This window comes from Lynx canadensis, chromosome C1 (assembly GCF_007474595.2).
Source record: "Lynx canadensis isolate LIC74 chromosome C1, mLynCan4.pri.v2, whole genome shotgun sequence".
In the NCBI taxonomy this organism is placed as follows: Eukaryota; Metazoa; Chordata; class Mammalia; order Carnivora; family Felidae; genus Lynx; species Lynx canadensis.
In genome coordinates, this window is record NC_044310.1 from 194,565,283 (window position 1) to 194,580,386 (window position 15,104).

The following is a 15,104-nucleotide window of genomic DNA, read 5'->3' on the forward strand; positions in this document are numbered from 1 at the left end:
AATAAGGAAGAAACAATACTTCCAATTCAGCCCTTATGCAATACTTTCTTACCATTTAATTCTTAAAGAAAGAGGACTTTCAGACTTAATTAGATGTCAAATTTTATTATTAATATATATCATTCTTGTGCAGCCAAAGAAAACGGAAAGTATAAATAGAATAAATGGTTTAAAGTCTTTCTAAACAATCTTCAATTCCAGGTTCAAATTTCTTAATCACTTTGCAACTCAGAATTGTCAGTGTCCATGTTTTCTCTATATGATAATGTCCTCTGTGTCATTAGAATATTAATAATACACCATTAAATGGATCTGTAAAGGAAGTAAAGCTGTTGGTGCTAGGTACTTGAGCCAACATGCATTTGCACGAAACTAGCCTACCCTCATACTCAATACCTCCTTCAAGAATGTTGCCAAGCACATCTGACTTACCACCACATGCACTCCGTCACCCAACTACCATTTGACTCCCTGGTGTTAAAAGACACTCTGGCACCCATTCTGTACATCTTGTTGCTGGTGCTTTAGATGCTCACATGGACATAAGCAATAGCAAACGTGTCACGACAGCTACCTGGCACTAGTGATCTTAAGATGGCCTCAACTGTAACACAAATATCAATTTCAGATATATGAAAATGTGAAAATATGCACTTCAAATGGTAAAATATAACAACCAGCTGCATGACGTTGTCCAAGTTACTGACCCTCTAAGCCACAGTTTTCTGCTCTGTAAAATTAGGTTATTAACACCTACCACATTGTAATATTGAAAGCTTTAAATGAGACAATACGAGCAAAGCATAAACGTAGTACCTGGTACCTAGATTTGGTATAGGATAAATAATTGTTGTCACTGTGGTAGGTTTTATTAATATAATGAGTGTACAGACTAGAACTGCAGAAAATTCTAAATATAAGCTAAAGATTACCAAGTTTTAAGTTGCTTTCAAGGGATCCTTAAACTGTTAACTTCTCTGATTTTGCTACTTCTTTTTTTTTTTTTTTTTTTGGCTATTTCTTAAACTCTACCACCCTTCGTTGTGTTTTTCTAATTAATTTCAATTAAAAGAATATCAGTACATTTGTTAAGAGTCAAACACAATTTTATGCATTTATGTATTTTCTGGTATCCTAAAGACAATGACTCAATAAATGTTGGATAACTGAAGGAATGAAGGAATCTAGGAAGGAATAGCCCTGGATAGGGAAAACAGAAAATTTTTAAAATTTTCTAAGAAATGGCTATACACTGGAAAAAAATTTTAATATTTTAAGATCAGATTGTTGTCATGACACTTTTCAAATGCAAATAATAACTATATTGTATTGAATTTATGGTCAACCAAGAATTTACTAGCCAAGTCTTAGCAATTTTTGAGCATGAAGGAGTATCAACTCAATATATTTTTCTACTATTACTTTTTCAGATAATGTTAACTGCATATGATGAAAAACTTACATTTTTAAAGATATCCCAAGGGGATTTTATTTTGCCTATTCAAAGTTATTATGCTAATCATTACTTAAAGTAGCTGAAATAAATATTCCTAATATGGACATGGTTAAACTTGAACAGAGTAAATTCTACGCCATTTTAAAAAATAAAATATCAGATTAATTTTTAAGAACACTTTAATTTCATGTTTATCATTTATGTAAATTTCCTTTGATGTTCAAAACCACAAATGCTTCGTGTTTTTTCTCCTCATGGAATGACTACATTAATATATGAATGTTGTTTAAGAAGTGAGCAGAAAACTGAAACTATAAATAAAATGAGAACATATTCATAAAACGTCCTTTACTGGTTGGCAAAATCTTGAAGATTCCTAAGTATTCCTTAATCCTTTGACAAGTTGATAGCAGATGCTAAAGTCGTAAGTACTCTGCTAAATGATATTATTAAAAGTTTATTTAAAATTTTATGCCATCTGTTTTTATAAAAGCGAAAAATGTTGTTCTTGAAGTAAACAACTTGAGGACAATTCAGATTCTACCAGGGAAAACAAATGTGAGACAATCCTCAAACTAAAATGTCTGCCTAAAATCCCCAAGCAAGGTCTGTCCCATCGTTTTACCCACATTCCAAATACAAACGAAGACTGGTATTCCAAAATACAGACACCACGATGTGTCTAATTACTCAACAATCATCTACTGAACACCTGGTATATGCCAGGCACTATTCCAGGGTCCCAGAATACGGCAACCAACAGGAAAAATGTCCCACATGTATTTCAGTTTATATTAGCAAACAGCTAAATAACAGGGAATAACATAAGATACTAGACTTTCAAGTAATGATAAATGGTATCAAGGAAAACAAATGAAGGTCAGAGAATTGGTAGTGACCTGGAGTGGGAAGGAGTGTAGTCAGAGAAGGACCCCGAAAGTGGCATTGAGCAGAGACCTGTATGATATGAAGGAGCCAGTCATGCAAAGCGCTGAGGCAGGAGTCTTCTGAGCAGACAAAACAGTGAGAGCCAGGCTCTGATGCAGGAATGAACGTGGAACATTTGAAGAAGGACAAAAAGACCAACATGGTTGCAACAGAAAGAGTTGAAGTAGAAGACTATAGAAAGAGTAGAAGAGTGGCAGGAAATGGGGTTAGGCAAAGGGCATATAAATTGGATATGTAGATATGGTTAGAAATTTAATTTTGTATAAGTGTGTCTGAGTGTTGTCGGCAGGTTTTGACTAGGAAAGTGATATAATATGTGTATTTACGATTTATGAATTTAAAAGATGAGTCAAGCTGTGGGAGGGGATGTAAGCCAGAACAGTGAGGCAGTTACAATAGTCCAGGGAATAGATAATGGGGCTTTCGAAATCCTAGGAAATTTTAAGTGTGAAGCTAGCAGGACTTGCTCGTGGATTTAATGTGAGATGAGAGACAAGGGGAAAAGATGTTTTATCCAATTTAGATGTATTTGTTTCACTTTCCCACTAGTTCATGTTCTCATGGAAGTAAAGGCTAAGACTCAATGCTGTACAAGCTCTACTAAAGGTTTTCAGGTACCAGAATCAAATCTGAATTCTAACTACTGTGTCCTTTGTAAATAATCCATGCCATAATTCTGAGTGCTAATTTTTTTCTGCTACAGGATATATCCAATTATCTTTGGTAGTATAGAATAGGTTCTCAAAATTGAATTTCGTTCAGGTCACATTAATTTGGGGTTACTTTCCCAAATTTGTACAGTTAAAGTTATCATGAAATCATAGAACGCAAGACAGTGTCTCTATAAAAAAAAAAAAAAAAAAGAAGAAGAAAGAAAAATCTAAGTCTGTTTTCTCCTTCCTAATCTACCTTGGTATGAAATTGTATTAGTAGTCATTAAAAGTGATAATAATATTCTATTTCAGATGTATTTCAGGTAGGTCATTAAAGCCTCAATTAAGCCTAAAAATAATATTAAAAAATGCAGTGGATGAATTTTGTGCTATAATTAAAAAGCAGCCTTCTAGTCTAACTGCACAGCAAGAGTTTCTATCCAGATGTAAGATTCTATCCAGATGTGTTCAGGGCACTCCACGAGGCCTTTGCCAGCTCAGTGGTGATGGTTTTAGTCTTTCTCAAACGCAAGATTAAGTCAGAGATTAAACACTGCACATTATTCAACAGAAATTCTTATAGGCTCCTTTTTTGGCACTGAAAGTATACATTTAATTACCATTTTGTAGAGCTGTACAAGCTCGATCATGGTCACATACTCTCCTGCGAGTTAGAACCCAAGACTAAAATGCAACCTTCCTGATTGGAACTTTTAAGAAATAATACCTATGCCTTAAATAATTCATAGGAAATCTTCTTACAAAAATAATGGCCCCTTCCTGATAATGACTAAGCTTTGAAAACTTTTTTTATCCTGCCCTTTTAAAATCAGTGTGTGACAACACCAGAACTCCGAAAGGAAAGGAAGTAGGACTGTATATGAGTATGGGAAATAAGGATGCTTTTGTTAGAAAAAAAAAAAAAAAAAGAAAGAAAAAAAAGTAGGTTTCAAGTTTAAACGTGTTTCTTTTACCCTTTTATTTTCCTCACCGATGACTGTTTTTTCCAGAACACTAAAGATGAATAATGCATGTTCTTCTTGGTACATATAGACTGTAAGGTTGGCTCAGGGTGTTGCATCATTTGGACTCACATCCCACCCAGCCTTTTGACTGAAGGAAGGATGCTATGACATCACTAGGTGCATTGAAAATGGAACTATTTCACACTCATGTTCACCCAAAGCACACCAGTGAAAACAGATCCTTTAGTGCCTTTGCTGAGGAGCTGGGCGGAACCCGCTGCTGACTGTTGGAGAGAGAAGCGCCTCTTGTTTTTATTTCTTAATGAGGTATTCCAAAATGAAGGGGTTTACATGAAGGGGTTTGCATAACTCACATAACTCTGCAAGTCCCATTTCAAAAGAAAAACAAAAACCAATGGTTTGCGGTTCTATCGAATCAAGGAATGATGTTCTGTAAATGTGCTAACAGTCCTAGATAATGCTGCTACAAGGGCGCACTCATGCTTGTGAACCCTGGGCCAGAAAGACAGCAGGTTGTTCCCAGCACTGATGAGCTATGTGCCCAAGAAAGAAGCTGCACCAGCCCTTCCTGGTGGACCCAGCCTCCTGGCTGCCTAACAAAGCTGCCTGACCTGGCTGGGGCTTGGGAGGAGCTCCTGGTGCAGACATGCTGCTCATCCCGGCCGAAAGAGAGGACGCTGTTCAGGGACAAGTTGGGGAGAGCTTGGATCTAACACTGGCTGGGGAAAACTAAGGGGGAAAAAGCCCTATTTTATTCTTTTAATACAGTTCCCAGCAGGAAGATCAGGATAGGAGGTTCCCGCCTGCTCCAGATTAAAGGAACCCGCAGTTTCCAGGTGAAGAAGGGGGGTTCCTTGTCCAGCATTCGCCGAGTCGGCAGCTTAAAGAGCAGCAAGTTATCACGGCAGGACTCAGAGTCCGAGGCTCAGGAGCTGCAGCTGTCCCAGAGCAGGGACACTGTCACTGACCTAGGTAACATAGAGGAGTGGGGTGCGCAGGGACGTGGGGGGTAGGAAGACAGGGCCCAAATCCTGAAATAGTTGTAGCCCGTTTTCTTACACATCAGGAGCTGAAGAGCAGAGCCACAGGCTAGACCACTCATTCAGTCTGAAAACCATGCCACCCTTTAGAGCAGGGCTGCTCGAACCTTAACGTGCACACGGGTCACCTGCAAGGCTTGTTAAAATGCAGATTCTAATTCAGCAGGTCTCGGGTAGGAACCGTTGACAAGTTTTCTGGTGAAGCTAATGCTGCTGGTTCAGGAACCACAGTTTGAGCAGTGAGGATATACAGTATACGTTAGGGGAAGAAAACACTTTAATGGCAGGACAGATTTTTGAAATCCAGATGTTTGCACTTCCGTTCTGATCAGGACCTTGAAAGCAAAATGTAGAAAATCCTTTGGGGGCAGCTAGCTAAAGTTCTTCTGTATGTTAAAGCGTCTATTTCACAGAAAAAAAAATATATCTATATCTATATCTATATCTATCTATCTATCTATATATATATATCTCAGATTATATATCAGAGGGGAAAGACTGTCTAGACCTGACAGTGAGTGACCTTCAGCAAGTCAGTTAGCATCTCAGGGATTTGTTTTCTCCAACTGTGCAGTGGGAATAATTCTATGCCCCCCTCGCCTACTCTGAGGGGACATTTTAAAGATAAACTAAGGGATGATTGTAAAGTATGAGCATGAGCTCTGAATACAATCAAAGGACTAGAGATGAAGTTTGTCACTGTAGGATCCAAAGAGACTTTTGAACTCCAAAATGTGCGAGTCCAATGAGCCTGATGATCATCTTACTAACAAGAAAAGAGTGAGCAAATATGCACATAAGACTCACCAGCTGCCTGGAATTTAGCTATCAGGTAAAAGTTAAAGCACATTTTCTTTGCCATTCAGTCCCGTGAGAAGCAAAACAGAAAGTTCCCCTTTCTAGGCAAGTTGTTTCAGAAGTCAGTCAGGATATGTGGATGAATTGTCGATCAAGTCTACTGAAATAGAAGCTGAGTGTATCTAATTAAAGAGAGTCTAAATAGGAATTGTTTCTATACCTATCCACCCTCACCTTTGAAGATAGCTAATTTATGCATTAGTTAAGATTTGGCTTATTTTTTTAAGGAGACAATAGAAAAAAAAACAAACCTGTGACTTCTTTTGTTACGGGTCTGAGGTTGTAAGAATGTCACCAATTAGTTTTGGGGGAAAAATATTTCAATTAATTACTTGAATTCATTGACTTAGCCTGACCAGCTGGATCAAAATAGGCAGGCTAGAGGCATGGTTTCATCATAGAAATGACCCAGAAAAGCTTTTAGATTTGAGGGCGAAGCTTTCTTGTGTGGTCTACTATGTAGTGAATTCCTGAGAAATGTCTCCATATTTTTCCACAGAGAAGAGTTTGGACAAAAGGATCACCCATGATTGGCCACAATGGCTTACAAATTCCCTTAGTTTTTTTGAGGCACCGTCCATTTTTGAAGTAGCTGTAACAGCAAAGCCAGGTGGTACCAAGAGCAGTGGCACTAGACGTAGTCACAGCAGCAGAGGAGACAGTAGCACGCTATATGGCCACTGCAGGTTGCTTGGTGTCCCTCTGTAACTACACCTGCAAGGTCTGGGCAGTCTGGAATGGATTTGGGCACACTCAACCAATAGCTTGCTCATCTCAGCAATTCAAGGACTTGACTCTGTTTCTTCCCTGCTCCCATGTCTCAAAATGGAAGCCATCACAACAGAGATCATAAATGTCTTTGCAATTGCCTGTTCAGCTGGTGGTGAAGGGAACAGCTCCTATTAACATTCCTCCACTAAAGTCAAGGCTATGCCCTGTTAACCCACTGGGCCACGGTAGTCTGCCCTAGGATTCAAAAGCATGGACAACTCTACCATACCAACATGCTCTCCATAGAGACTGAACAATATAAACTTTCTTGGCATTTTTCTTTTGAAGAAGGGAGTCCTTGGAGTGCAAGTGAGCCCAGCATCGAGCCAGAGGGAATGAGTACTGCTGGCACAGAGGAAAATTACCACAGGAGCATGTCATGGCTTCACGTAAGTAGGAATCTCAGAGACAGACCTGAGATCAATTTCCTTTGGTATTGAGAAAGATCTATGGAGTGAGGACAAAAGAGTACACTAAAGCTATCAATCTAATTTAACTTCCAAGAAAAACCATAGGAACCTCTGAATTCTCACTAGGGTTGGTATTCTGTTGGACTGTGTTCCATTTTAAGTTTAACAAAAACCAAAGGTTCTTTGTTATGGCTGGCTTGTAGGTCAACGTAAGTCAGGGAAAATCCTGAGGGACCAGACCAGGCTGGTGACCAAGACAGCCTGGGTACCGCAGGCAAGTCATCACCATCAGTTTGATACAGGTTACCACAAATGCTGAGAGCAAGGTTATGGTGTCAGTCTTGTGTCTGTATAGATCTAACTGTAAACCAGGACGTGGAGATTCTAAGATGATAAAGGTCACACCTCAAAGGTTTCTTCAGAGGTCATAGGCGGGGGTGGGAGTGGGGATTTCAAGAAAGCTTTGGGCATGGATTAGAGAGTTCAAGGTTTGAGCTGGCCATGAGAAAGCATGAGAAAGGTAAGGAAGCATAACATCAGATCCACACCTGGTGGGATACTTCCTGCACTGTCAGTGATCTTATACGGACTGTACCTTCTGTGATTTTAATCTGACTTCCTGGTAGAGTCAGATAAGAGCTGGCTGGTACATGACGCTCCTCAGTTTACAGTGCTGTGCCATCACAACTGGCTGAGCCCCAGAAATGTTTGCAAGTGATCCCCAGAACCTAATTTTCAAGACTCTCTGAGGCAGCTGTTTTTAAAGTAAACTCTTTAGTGAAGTCCAATGTACATGTTGAAAGGCATAGAAAACCTATGTGTGCAGCTCAATAAATTTTCACAAAGTGACTATCTGTGTAACCACCCGCAGGTCAAGAACATGGTCCCACTCTAGAAGCTCTAAACATGCCCTCTACCAGTCACTCCCCTCCCCTAATAGTAACCACCAGCCTAATTTCTGTCACCATAGATTAGTTCTGTCTGTTTTTGAAATGCATGTAATTGGCTTTATATGTCACATACCCTGTCATTTTATGGTTTGGTTGGTTCATATAAGGGTAAATCTTGCACCTTTGTTCTTCCTCGAGATGGCTTGTTCTATTCTTGGCTATAGTCATTTCCAGTTAAAATCACCTATTAATTTCTATTAAAAAGCTTTCAAAACAGCCTTATATTAAATATAAAAATCATTCAAAATTGAGGAATTGAAATATTTACTCAGTGAATCTTCTATATAAAGTGGTCTATCTCTCAATTTATGTCCTACCTCTTAAATTTCCTTCAGTAATGCTTTTAGTTTTCTGTGAAGTATTTGTGTTAGACCAGTGTTATTTCTTCTTTAAGTAGAAACTTAGATCTAAACATTTTTTTTGTGGGAAGGTTTTTAATTACAAATTCAACTTATATAATATGATTTTTTATTTCTTCTGGGAGCAGTTTGGGCACTTTCTTTTCCCTAGGAATTTGTTAATTTAATCCAAATATTTACATTTATTAGCAAGTTTTTATAATATTTTCTTAAAGTCCTTTTAAATTCTATAGGATCTACAATGATGTAACTTTATTGTTTCTAATGTTGGTAGGTTATACCTTTTCTTTCTTTCTCTCTCTCTCTCTCTCTCTCTCTCTCTCTCTCTTCAGTCTTGCCAGAAGTATGTCAGTTTTATTAACCAGAAAATCAGCTTTTGGTTTTGTCATTTGGGGAATGTCTGAGTTGTGTTTCACTAATTCCTCCAATTTACTATTTCCTTCTATTTTCTTTCAGGTTAACGTGTTTTGATTCCTTAGCTTCTTGATATAGATACTTAGATAACTGATCTCCAACCACTTCACTAAATAGTCATTTAAAACAATAAATGTTCCTTAGGAACAGCTTTAGCTCTATCATGCAAGATTCAATATATCATATGTTCATTATCATTCAGTTAAAATTTTTTAATTTTTATTTGCATCATGCACACTTGAAGTCCATGACTGATAACTCCAATATGTGAATCTACTGTCTTCTCTTGGTCTGTTCCTTAATATGCCTAGTGATTTCATTGACTGCCAGTTTGCCAGTTATGGTGGGTGAAAAATTATAGAAGCACAGTAATAGATACATGCCATTATAGATCTGTCAAAACCCACAGAATGTACAACACCAAGAGTGAATCTTAATGTAAACTAAGCACTTTGGATGATAGTGATGTGTCAGTGTAGATTCATTGATTATAATAAACATTCAGCCTGATGGGAGATGATGATCATGAAGTCCACTCTGCATGTGTAGAGGCAGCAGGTGTTTGGGAACTCTCTGTACATTCTGCTAAATTTATTGCTGTGAACCTAAAACTGCTTTAAAATAAAGTTTATTAATTTTAAAAAACTATAGAATTATAGAGGTTCCAGATGATACTATCTCCCTCCAGAGAGGATTCACCCTATACTTTGACAGACAGCAAAGATCACCTGAGTGCAATCAAGGACTAAGTGGACTTGACTTGTACTGGTGCTCTCCCCCTTGCCCCACTCTCCAACACATACCTCCTAGTATCAAGTATTCCACTGCTAAAATCTCCATATTGCTTGTCAGCTGGTTCCTGCTTGGCTTCTTAGCTTTCAATCAACAAATGCCTAGAAGGAAAATAGTCACCCAGCACCAAGTCTACCTTCTCTTCGGATCTTGTCCACTCAATTCTTCTTCCTTTTGGCAATTCTGAACTCCAGTTTTTATCTCCCAGCTCTTGTGAAATTGCCTAAAGCTTTGCCTGGCTTCTTGGCCACTTATGCCTGAAGGAAAATGTGGCATGTGCCCATATTGTGCTCACCTCGGTAAATGCCCTTTCCACATCTTGCCTTTCAGGTCCTGACTGCCTCACTGTATTAAATGCAATCTCAGGCATTCAAATATATATATTCAAATATATGTATTAATATGCATGTGTGTGTGTGTGTGTGTGTGTGTGTGTGTGTTAAACAACACACAGTTATTAGCTTATAGTTTCTATGGGCCAGGAATCCTGGCACAGTTTAGCTGGATCCTCTGCTTCATGCTCTCTCACAAGATTGCAATCAAAGTATTGGCCAAGAGTGGGGTCTTATCTGAAGGCTTCACTGGGAAAGAGTTTGTTTCCAAGCCCACACGATTGTTGGTAGAATTTCAGTTACTAAAGGACTGTTTGATTGAAGGCCTCAGTTCCCACCTGGCTGTTGGCCAAAGACCACCCTCATTCCTTGCCATATGAACCTTTCCAACATGGCAACTTGCTTTGTCAAAGCCAGTAAAGGAGAGTCTGGTAACAAGAGACAAGTCACTATTTTACACAATCTAATTACAGAAGTAACATCTGATCCTCTTTGCTACATTCTGTTGGTTAGAAGCAAGTCACTAGGCCAGCCCATACTCCACAGGAGGAGGTTTCACAAAGGCACTAATACCAGAAGGTGGGATCCTTGGGGACTACCTTAGAAATATATCTATCAAAAAGACATCCCTGAGCATAATTTTCAAACTACAGATTTCTAGGTCACCTCCTAGAAATTCTATACTGAATCAGAATCTCCTAAGCAAAAGTCCATTTGTGTGTTTGTTTATTTGGTTTTTGTTGTTGTTGCTTGAATTTCTTGGTATTTCTCTTTAACAGCCAGATTTGAGAATAACAAGGGAAACCTTACAATTCTTATATGTGCCCTGCTTTGTACCAGTATAAATAGGAATATCAGGAATGTTAAGTGAATCTCAAGAGAAATCTGGATATTCTGTTCAGGCAACACCTATTTTTTTTTTTTTAACTTTGAGGAATGTGAGATATTGTTATCTGAGTTTGAGTAAGCAGGGCCGCTCATTCCTGAGGAAATGTGTGGCAGCCCTACCTGGTAGGTTTGATTGGCCTTGTCCATATGGACTTACTTAATGTTCTCCAACCCATATGGCACATGGTCTCTCACAGGTTAGGTGTTGGGGCGGGAACTGGTTTTATGAAGGATAGAAGCATTCGGAAGATTACTCTATGCATATTTGACTAGCCTTGTGCACGTAGGAATGCTATTGCCTTTTTAGAAAGGCAACTTAAGAAGTTACAAACGCAGAGACTTTTGTTCCTTATCTTAAAATAACCATATCCTTTAAAACAACTGAGTTCTTTTCTGGAACCCTACTTGGGAAGTCCAGGTGATGTGAGGATTTAAGCCAGATCAAGGCACAAGAGCTAGAATAGCCCAAAAGCGAAAGAAAAATTAATTTATAGAGAGAAGAAATGAAGCTCTATAGTCAGGTTCAGGCTCAGTTGAAGGTTATAGGCCAAGGTAGAAGATGCAGAAGTGTTTTCAATTCCACATTGGCAGGCTGGGGTTAAAGACATCCCACAGCTGTCAAAGGCCAGCCAAATCCTTTGGCACAAAATTTCTCACAAGTTTATACTCTTTAATCTGGCTCCGTCCACAACATAAGAGCTGAAAAACTAGTGTGTTTCAAGTTTAGAATCTTCATGTGAAAATAGTTGGAAATCATATACGCCACAATAATTGGTTTTTCAATGTCACTTAACCTTTTATTGTTTCGAAAAGATCTTTCTATCAAGTGTGAATGGAGAAATCAAAGAAGCCAAGTGCATAAAGGCTTGTAACTCTTTGCTTTCTCGTGGGAATTGGTAAATTACTGTGATTTCAACCCCGATTTCCTGGTTGAGTCTGAGTGATGTCTGTGTTCCAGGTCATGATCTTGCTGTGCAATCAGCAAAGCTTCATCTGCACCCATGTTGACTACTGCCACCCTCACTGCTACCTGCACCACAGCCGCTCCTGTGCCCGGCTGGTCAGGGCCATCAAGCTGCTCTATGGAGACACTGTGGACTCCCTCCGGGAGAGTAACAACATCAGCAATGTGGCTCTCCGGGGCAAGAGACAGAAAGAGGTGAGTGAATGGTCACCTGAGAATATGCCTATCGTAGGGAAAATGATGTCCTGCAATCTTTTCTCTGGAAATACAAATGTCAGACCACGGCAGTTGTATAAACCAGGTTACAGACCTGTGTGATTTTCAGCAAAGACAGAAGATGAGCGAGAAAAGACAAGTGCTTAGTGTTCATGTCTATGAGCCAACATGGAATCTTTTCCCAGGTTTTGTTTTACTTCTGTGAACAAATATGAACTTGTATGAGTGGTGGTGATGGGTACATTATGGTTGATAGAATAATGACCCTCAAGGATGCCTGCATTCTAGTTTCTAGAACCTATGAATAAGTTACCTTATGTGGCAAAACAATTTTGCCAATGTGAATAAATTAGGAATCTTTTAATGGGGAAAATTGTCCTGAATACCCAGGTGGGTTCATTGTCATCATAAGGGTCTTTATAAGTGAAAAAAGGAGATAAGAGAGTCAGAGTCAGAAAAGGAGGTGTGACAACAGAAGCAGAGGTCAGAGTGATGCAGGGCCATGAGCCACAGAATGGGGCACCCTCTAGAAGCCAGAAAAGACAAAGAAATGGATGATTCCCTAGAGCCTCCAGAAAGAACACAGCCCTGCCAATCCATTTTAGATCTGACCTCGAGAACCGTAAGATAATAAATACTTATTGTTTTATGCCATGAAGTTTGTAGTGATTTGTTGCAGCAGTTAACAGGAAACTGATACAGTTATGTATTAAGAAATAAGTAACAAATGGTCCAACTATTTACAGATAAATAATTGAGTAATCTAGGTCAAATCAGACTACAGGAAATTCCTTTAAGAAACTATTAACGTTTTCTAAACATTGAGCTGCACTTTCCTGACAAGTACACTGAGCAGCTGAGCTGGCAGAAGATGAAGACAGTGACCAGGGCTGCCGTGCCCCTGCCAGGGAGGCCCCGAGTCACCCACCTGCCCCTGAACAGGCGTGATGGCCAAGATGCCTGACTGAGTGCCTCTGGCTGCCCCAGCAGCTGCTCCTCACAAGCGGTTTTACAAAGAGGTTTTGGTATAATACCTATTCATTTCAGTGAGCATTCATTGTGCACCTGCTGTTGGCACAATATGAGACCAGATATTCTGGAAGAAATAAAAAATAAATAAGTAGGAGCACAGGATCTTTCTACTAAGGAGTTTGCATACCAGGTTTGGTGGAGTGGGGGATGGTAATAAAATATAAATCAAACAACTAGAGAATATGAGCAATAACAAAAAATTCACAGTTGGGTCATGCATGTAGCACTTTGTAACGCAAAGGAATTTTTGCAAAGGAATTTTTTAAATTATTTTACACTTCACTGAAGAAATTTGGGGTAATACAAAAGATCCTAGAGAAAAAAAATCTGTATTTCATACATCTTATAAGTGTGCTATTTGCCTTCTGGGATGTGATATTCCAGTATTTTTTTTTCAAAACATATATGTGAGGCTATAATGCAGGTATATATCATGGATAGAGTGCTTTTTGATTCTTACAAACCTTGTGCAGGAGATGCTGTTCTCCCTATTTTACAGATGAAAAAGTTGAGGCTCAGAAGGATGGGATTGTCTCAGCTCACATCTATAACATATTCAGCTACACTTTAATTTAGAAATATGGAATATCAAATCCAGAGCTTTTTTTACTAGACTCTATTGTATTTCATGGTATTCAAACTACACATATTCTGAGGGAAGATCATGGGGGGACTAGATCAATGTGGGTAACTACATAAACTGTTAGTGATGTTATAAAAAGAAAAATATACACCTATACATATATTTGTATCTATATGTATGTACATAGTTATGTATATGTATTTTTATTTAGGTTAAGTTCTCCTTCATATAAAAACTCCCTTAGTTTTAGGAGAAAACCATGTATGTTGGACGTTGCAAAAATATACTAACGTAAATCAATGTTCACTGTTCATCATACACACTTTGAGATTTCTTACTGCTCCAACTATACCTTCACCTGTAATACATATGTGGCCAAACTCAAACATCCTTCAAGATCCAATTCAAATTCCACCTCCTCCTTGAAATCATTTATGATCTTCCTAGAGTTAACCACAGGGCATACGATGGTGGATAATTAATGTTATTTTCATTCCCTCCTTTCTCTAAGTTACAATGGCATTTTACTTGTGCTTTTCTCATTTTTCATTCAATTATTCATTCATTAATTCATCCATGCATCCATCCATCCATCCATCCATCCATGTGTACCTTCAAATTTTTAAAGAACCTATGGACATGCTGGGTCCATTTTATGTGCTGCGTGTAATAATGGGCAAAAGCAATATGGCCCCTGTCTTCATATGATACACTCAGTCTAGTTGGAAAGACAAACATTAATCAAATAAACATCTCAAATTGCTATAAAACTGCAACAGCAGTAAGTGCAAGGAAAAAGAAACACACTGTGCTGAGACAGCTTATGAACAAGACTTTGAACTTGTTAAGGGAAATAAGAATAACGAGTGAGCTTTGACTGAAGGATGCATGAATATTAACTGAATATGGAATTTTCCAACCTGAGAGAAGAGGAGTACAAAGGACCGTGGCTGGAACACAGGGGACTTCTGTGCATGCAGCACAGGCAGATCAGACAACATGGGGCCACCCAGGCTCTGGGAAGGACTTTAGTCTTTATCCCATGCGTAGCATCAGACTCTGAGAATTTTAAGATCACTCTTCCTGGGGCACCTGGGTGGTTCAGTCAGTTAGGCGTCTGACTCTTGGTTTTGGCTCAGGTCATGATCTCATGGTTCATGGGTTCAAGCCCTGTGTTGGGCTCAGCACTGACAGTGTGGAGCCTGCTTGGGATCCTCTCCCTCCCTCTCTCTCTGCCCACCCCCTCACTCTGTCTCTCTCAAAATAAATTTTAAAAAATTAAAAAAAACAAAAAGATCACTCTGCCTACAAAATGGGGCTCTTTATATCCCCATTTCTCCTCTGCCACTTAATTAGAAAGTTCTGGAAAATTGGCAGTCTTATACACTTTGTATCCCATGTGGTATGTACTAGAGTTCTCCTACAGCACAGAGACAACAAATACTGAATGGC

General features: G+C 38.9%; 1 protein-coding gene across 9 annotated transcripts in view; it reads left to right on the forward strand.

Annotated features, from left to right (window-relative positions):
- UNC80 (unc-80 homolog, NALCN channel complex subunit) overlaps positions 1-15,104 on the forward strand; it is a 223,233-nt gene that overhangs the window by 110,217 nt on the left and 97,912 nt on the right. For 8 of the 9 annotated variants that reach the window (XM_030326989.1, XM_032594509.1, XM_032594506.1 and 5 more), the window contains exons 27-28: positions 7,001-7,101; positions 11,816-12,016. In XM_030326989.1, coding sequence (XP_030182849.1) covers positions 7,001-7,101; positions 11,816-12,016 — 302 coding nt within the window. Of the gene's footprint in view, positions 1-4,811; positions 5,016-7,000; positions 7,102-11,815; positions 12,017-15,104 lie in introns of all 9 variants that reach the window. The other variant, XM_030326997.1, reaches the window with a different exon arrangement.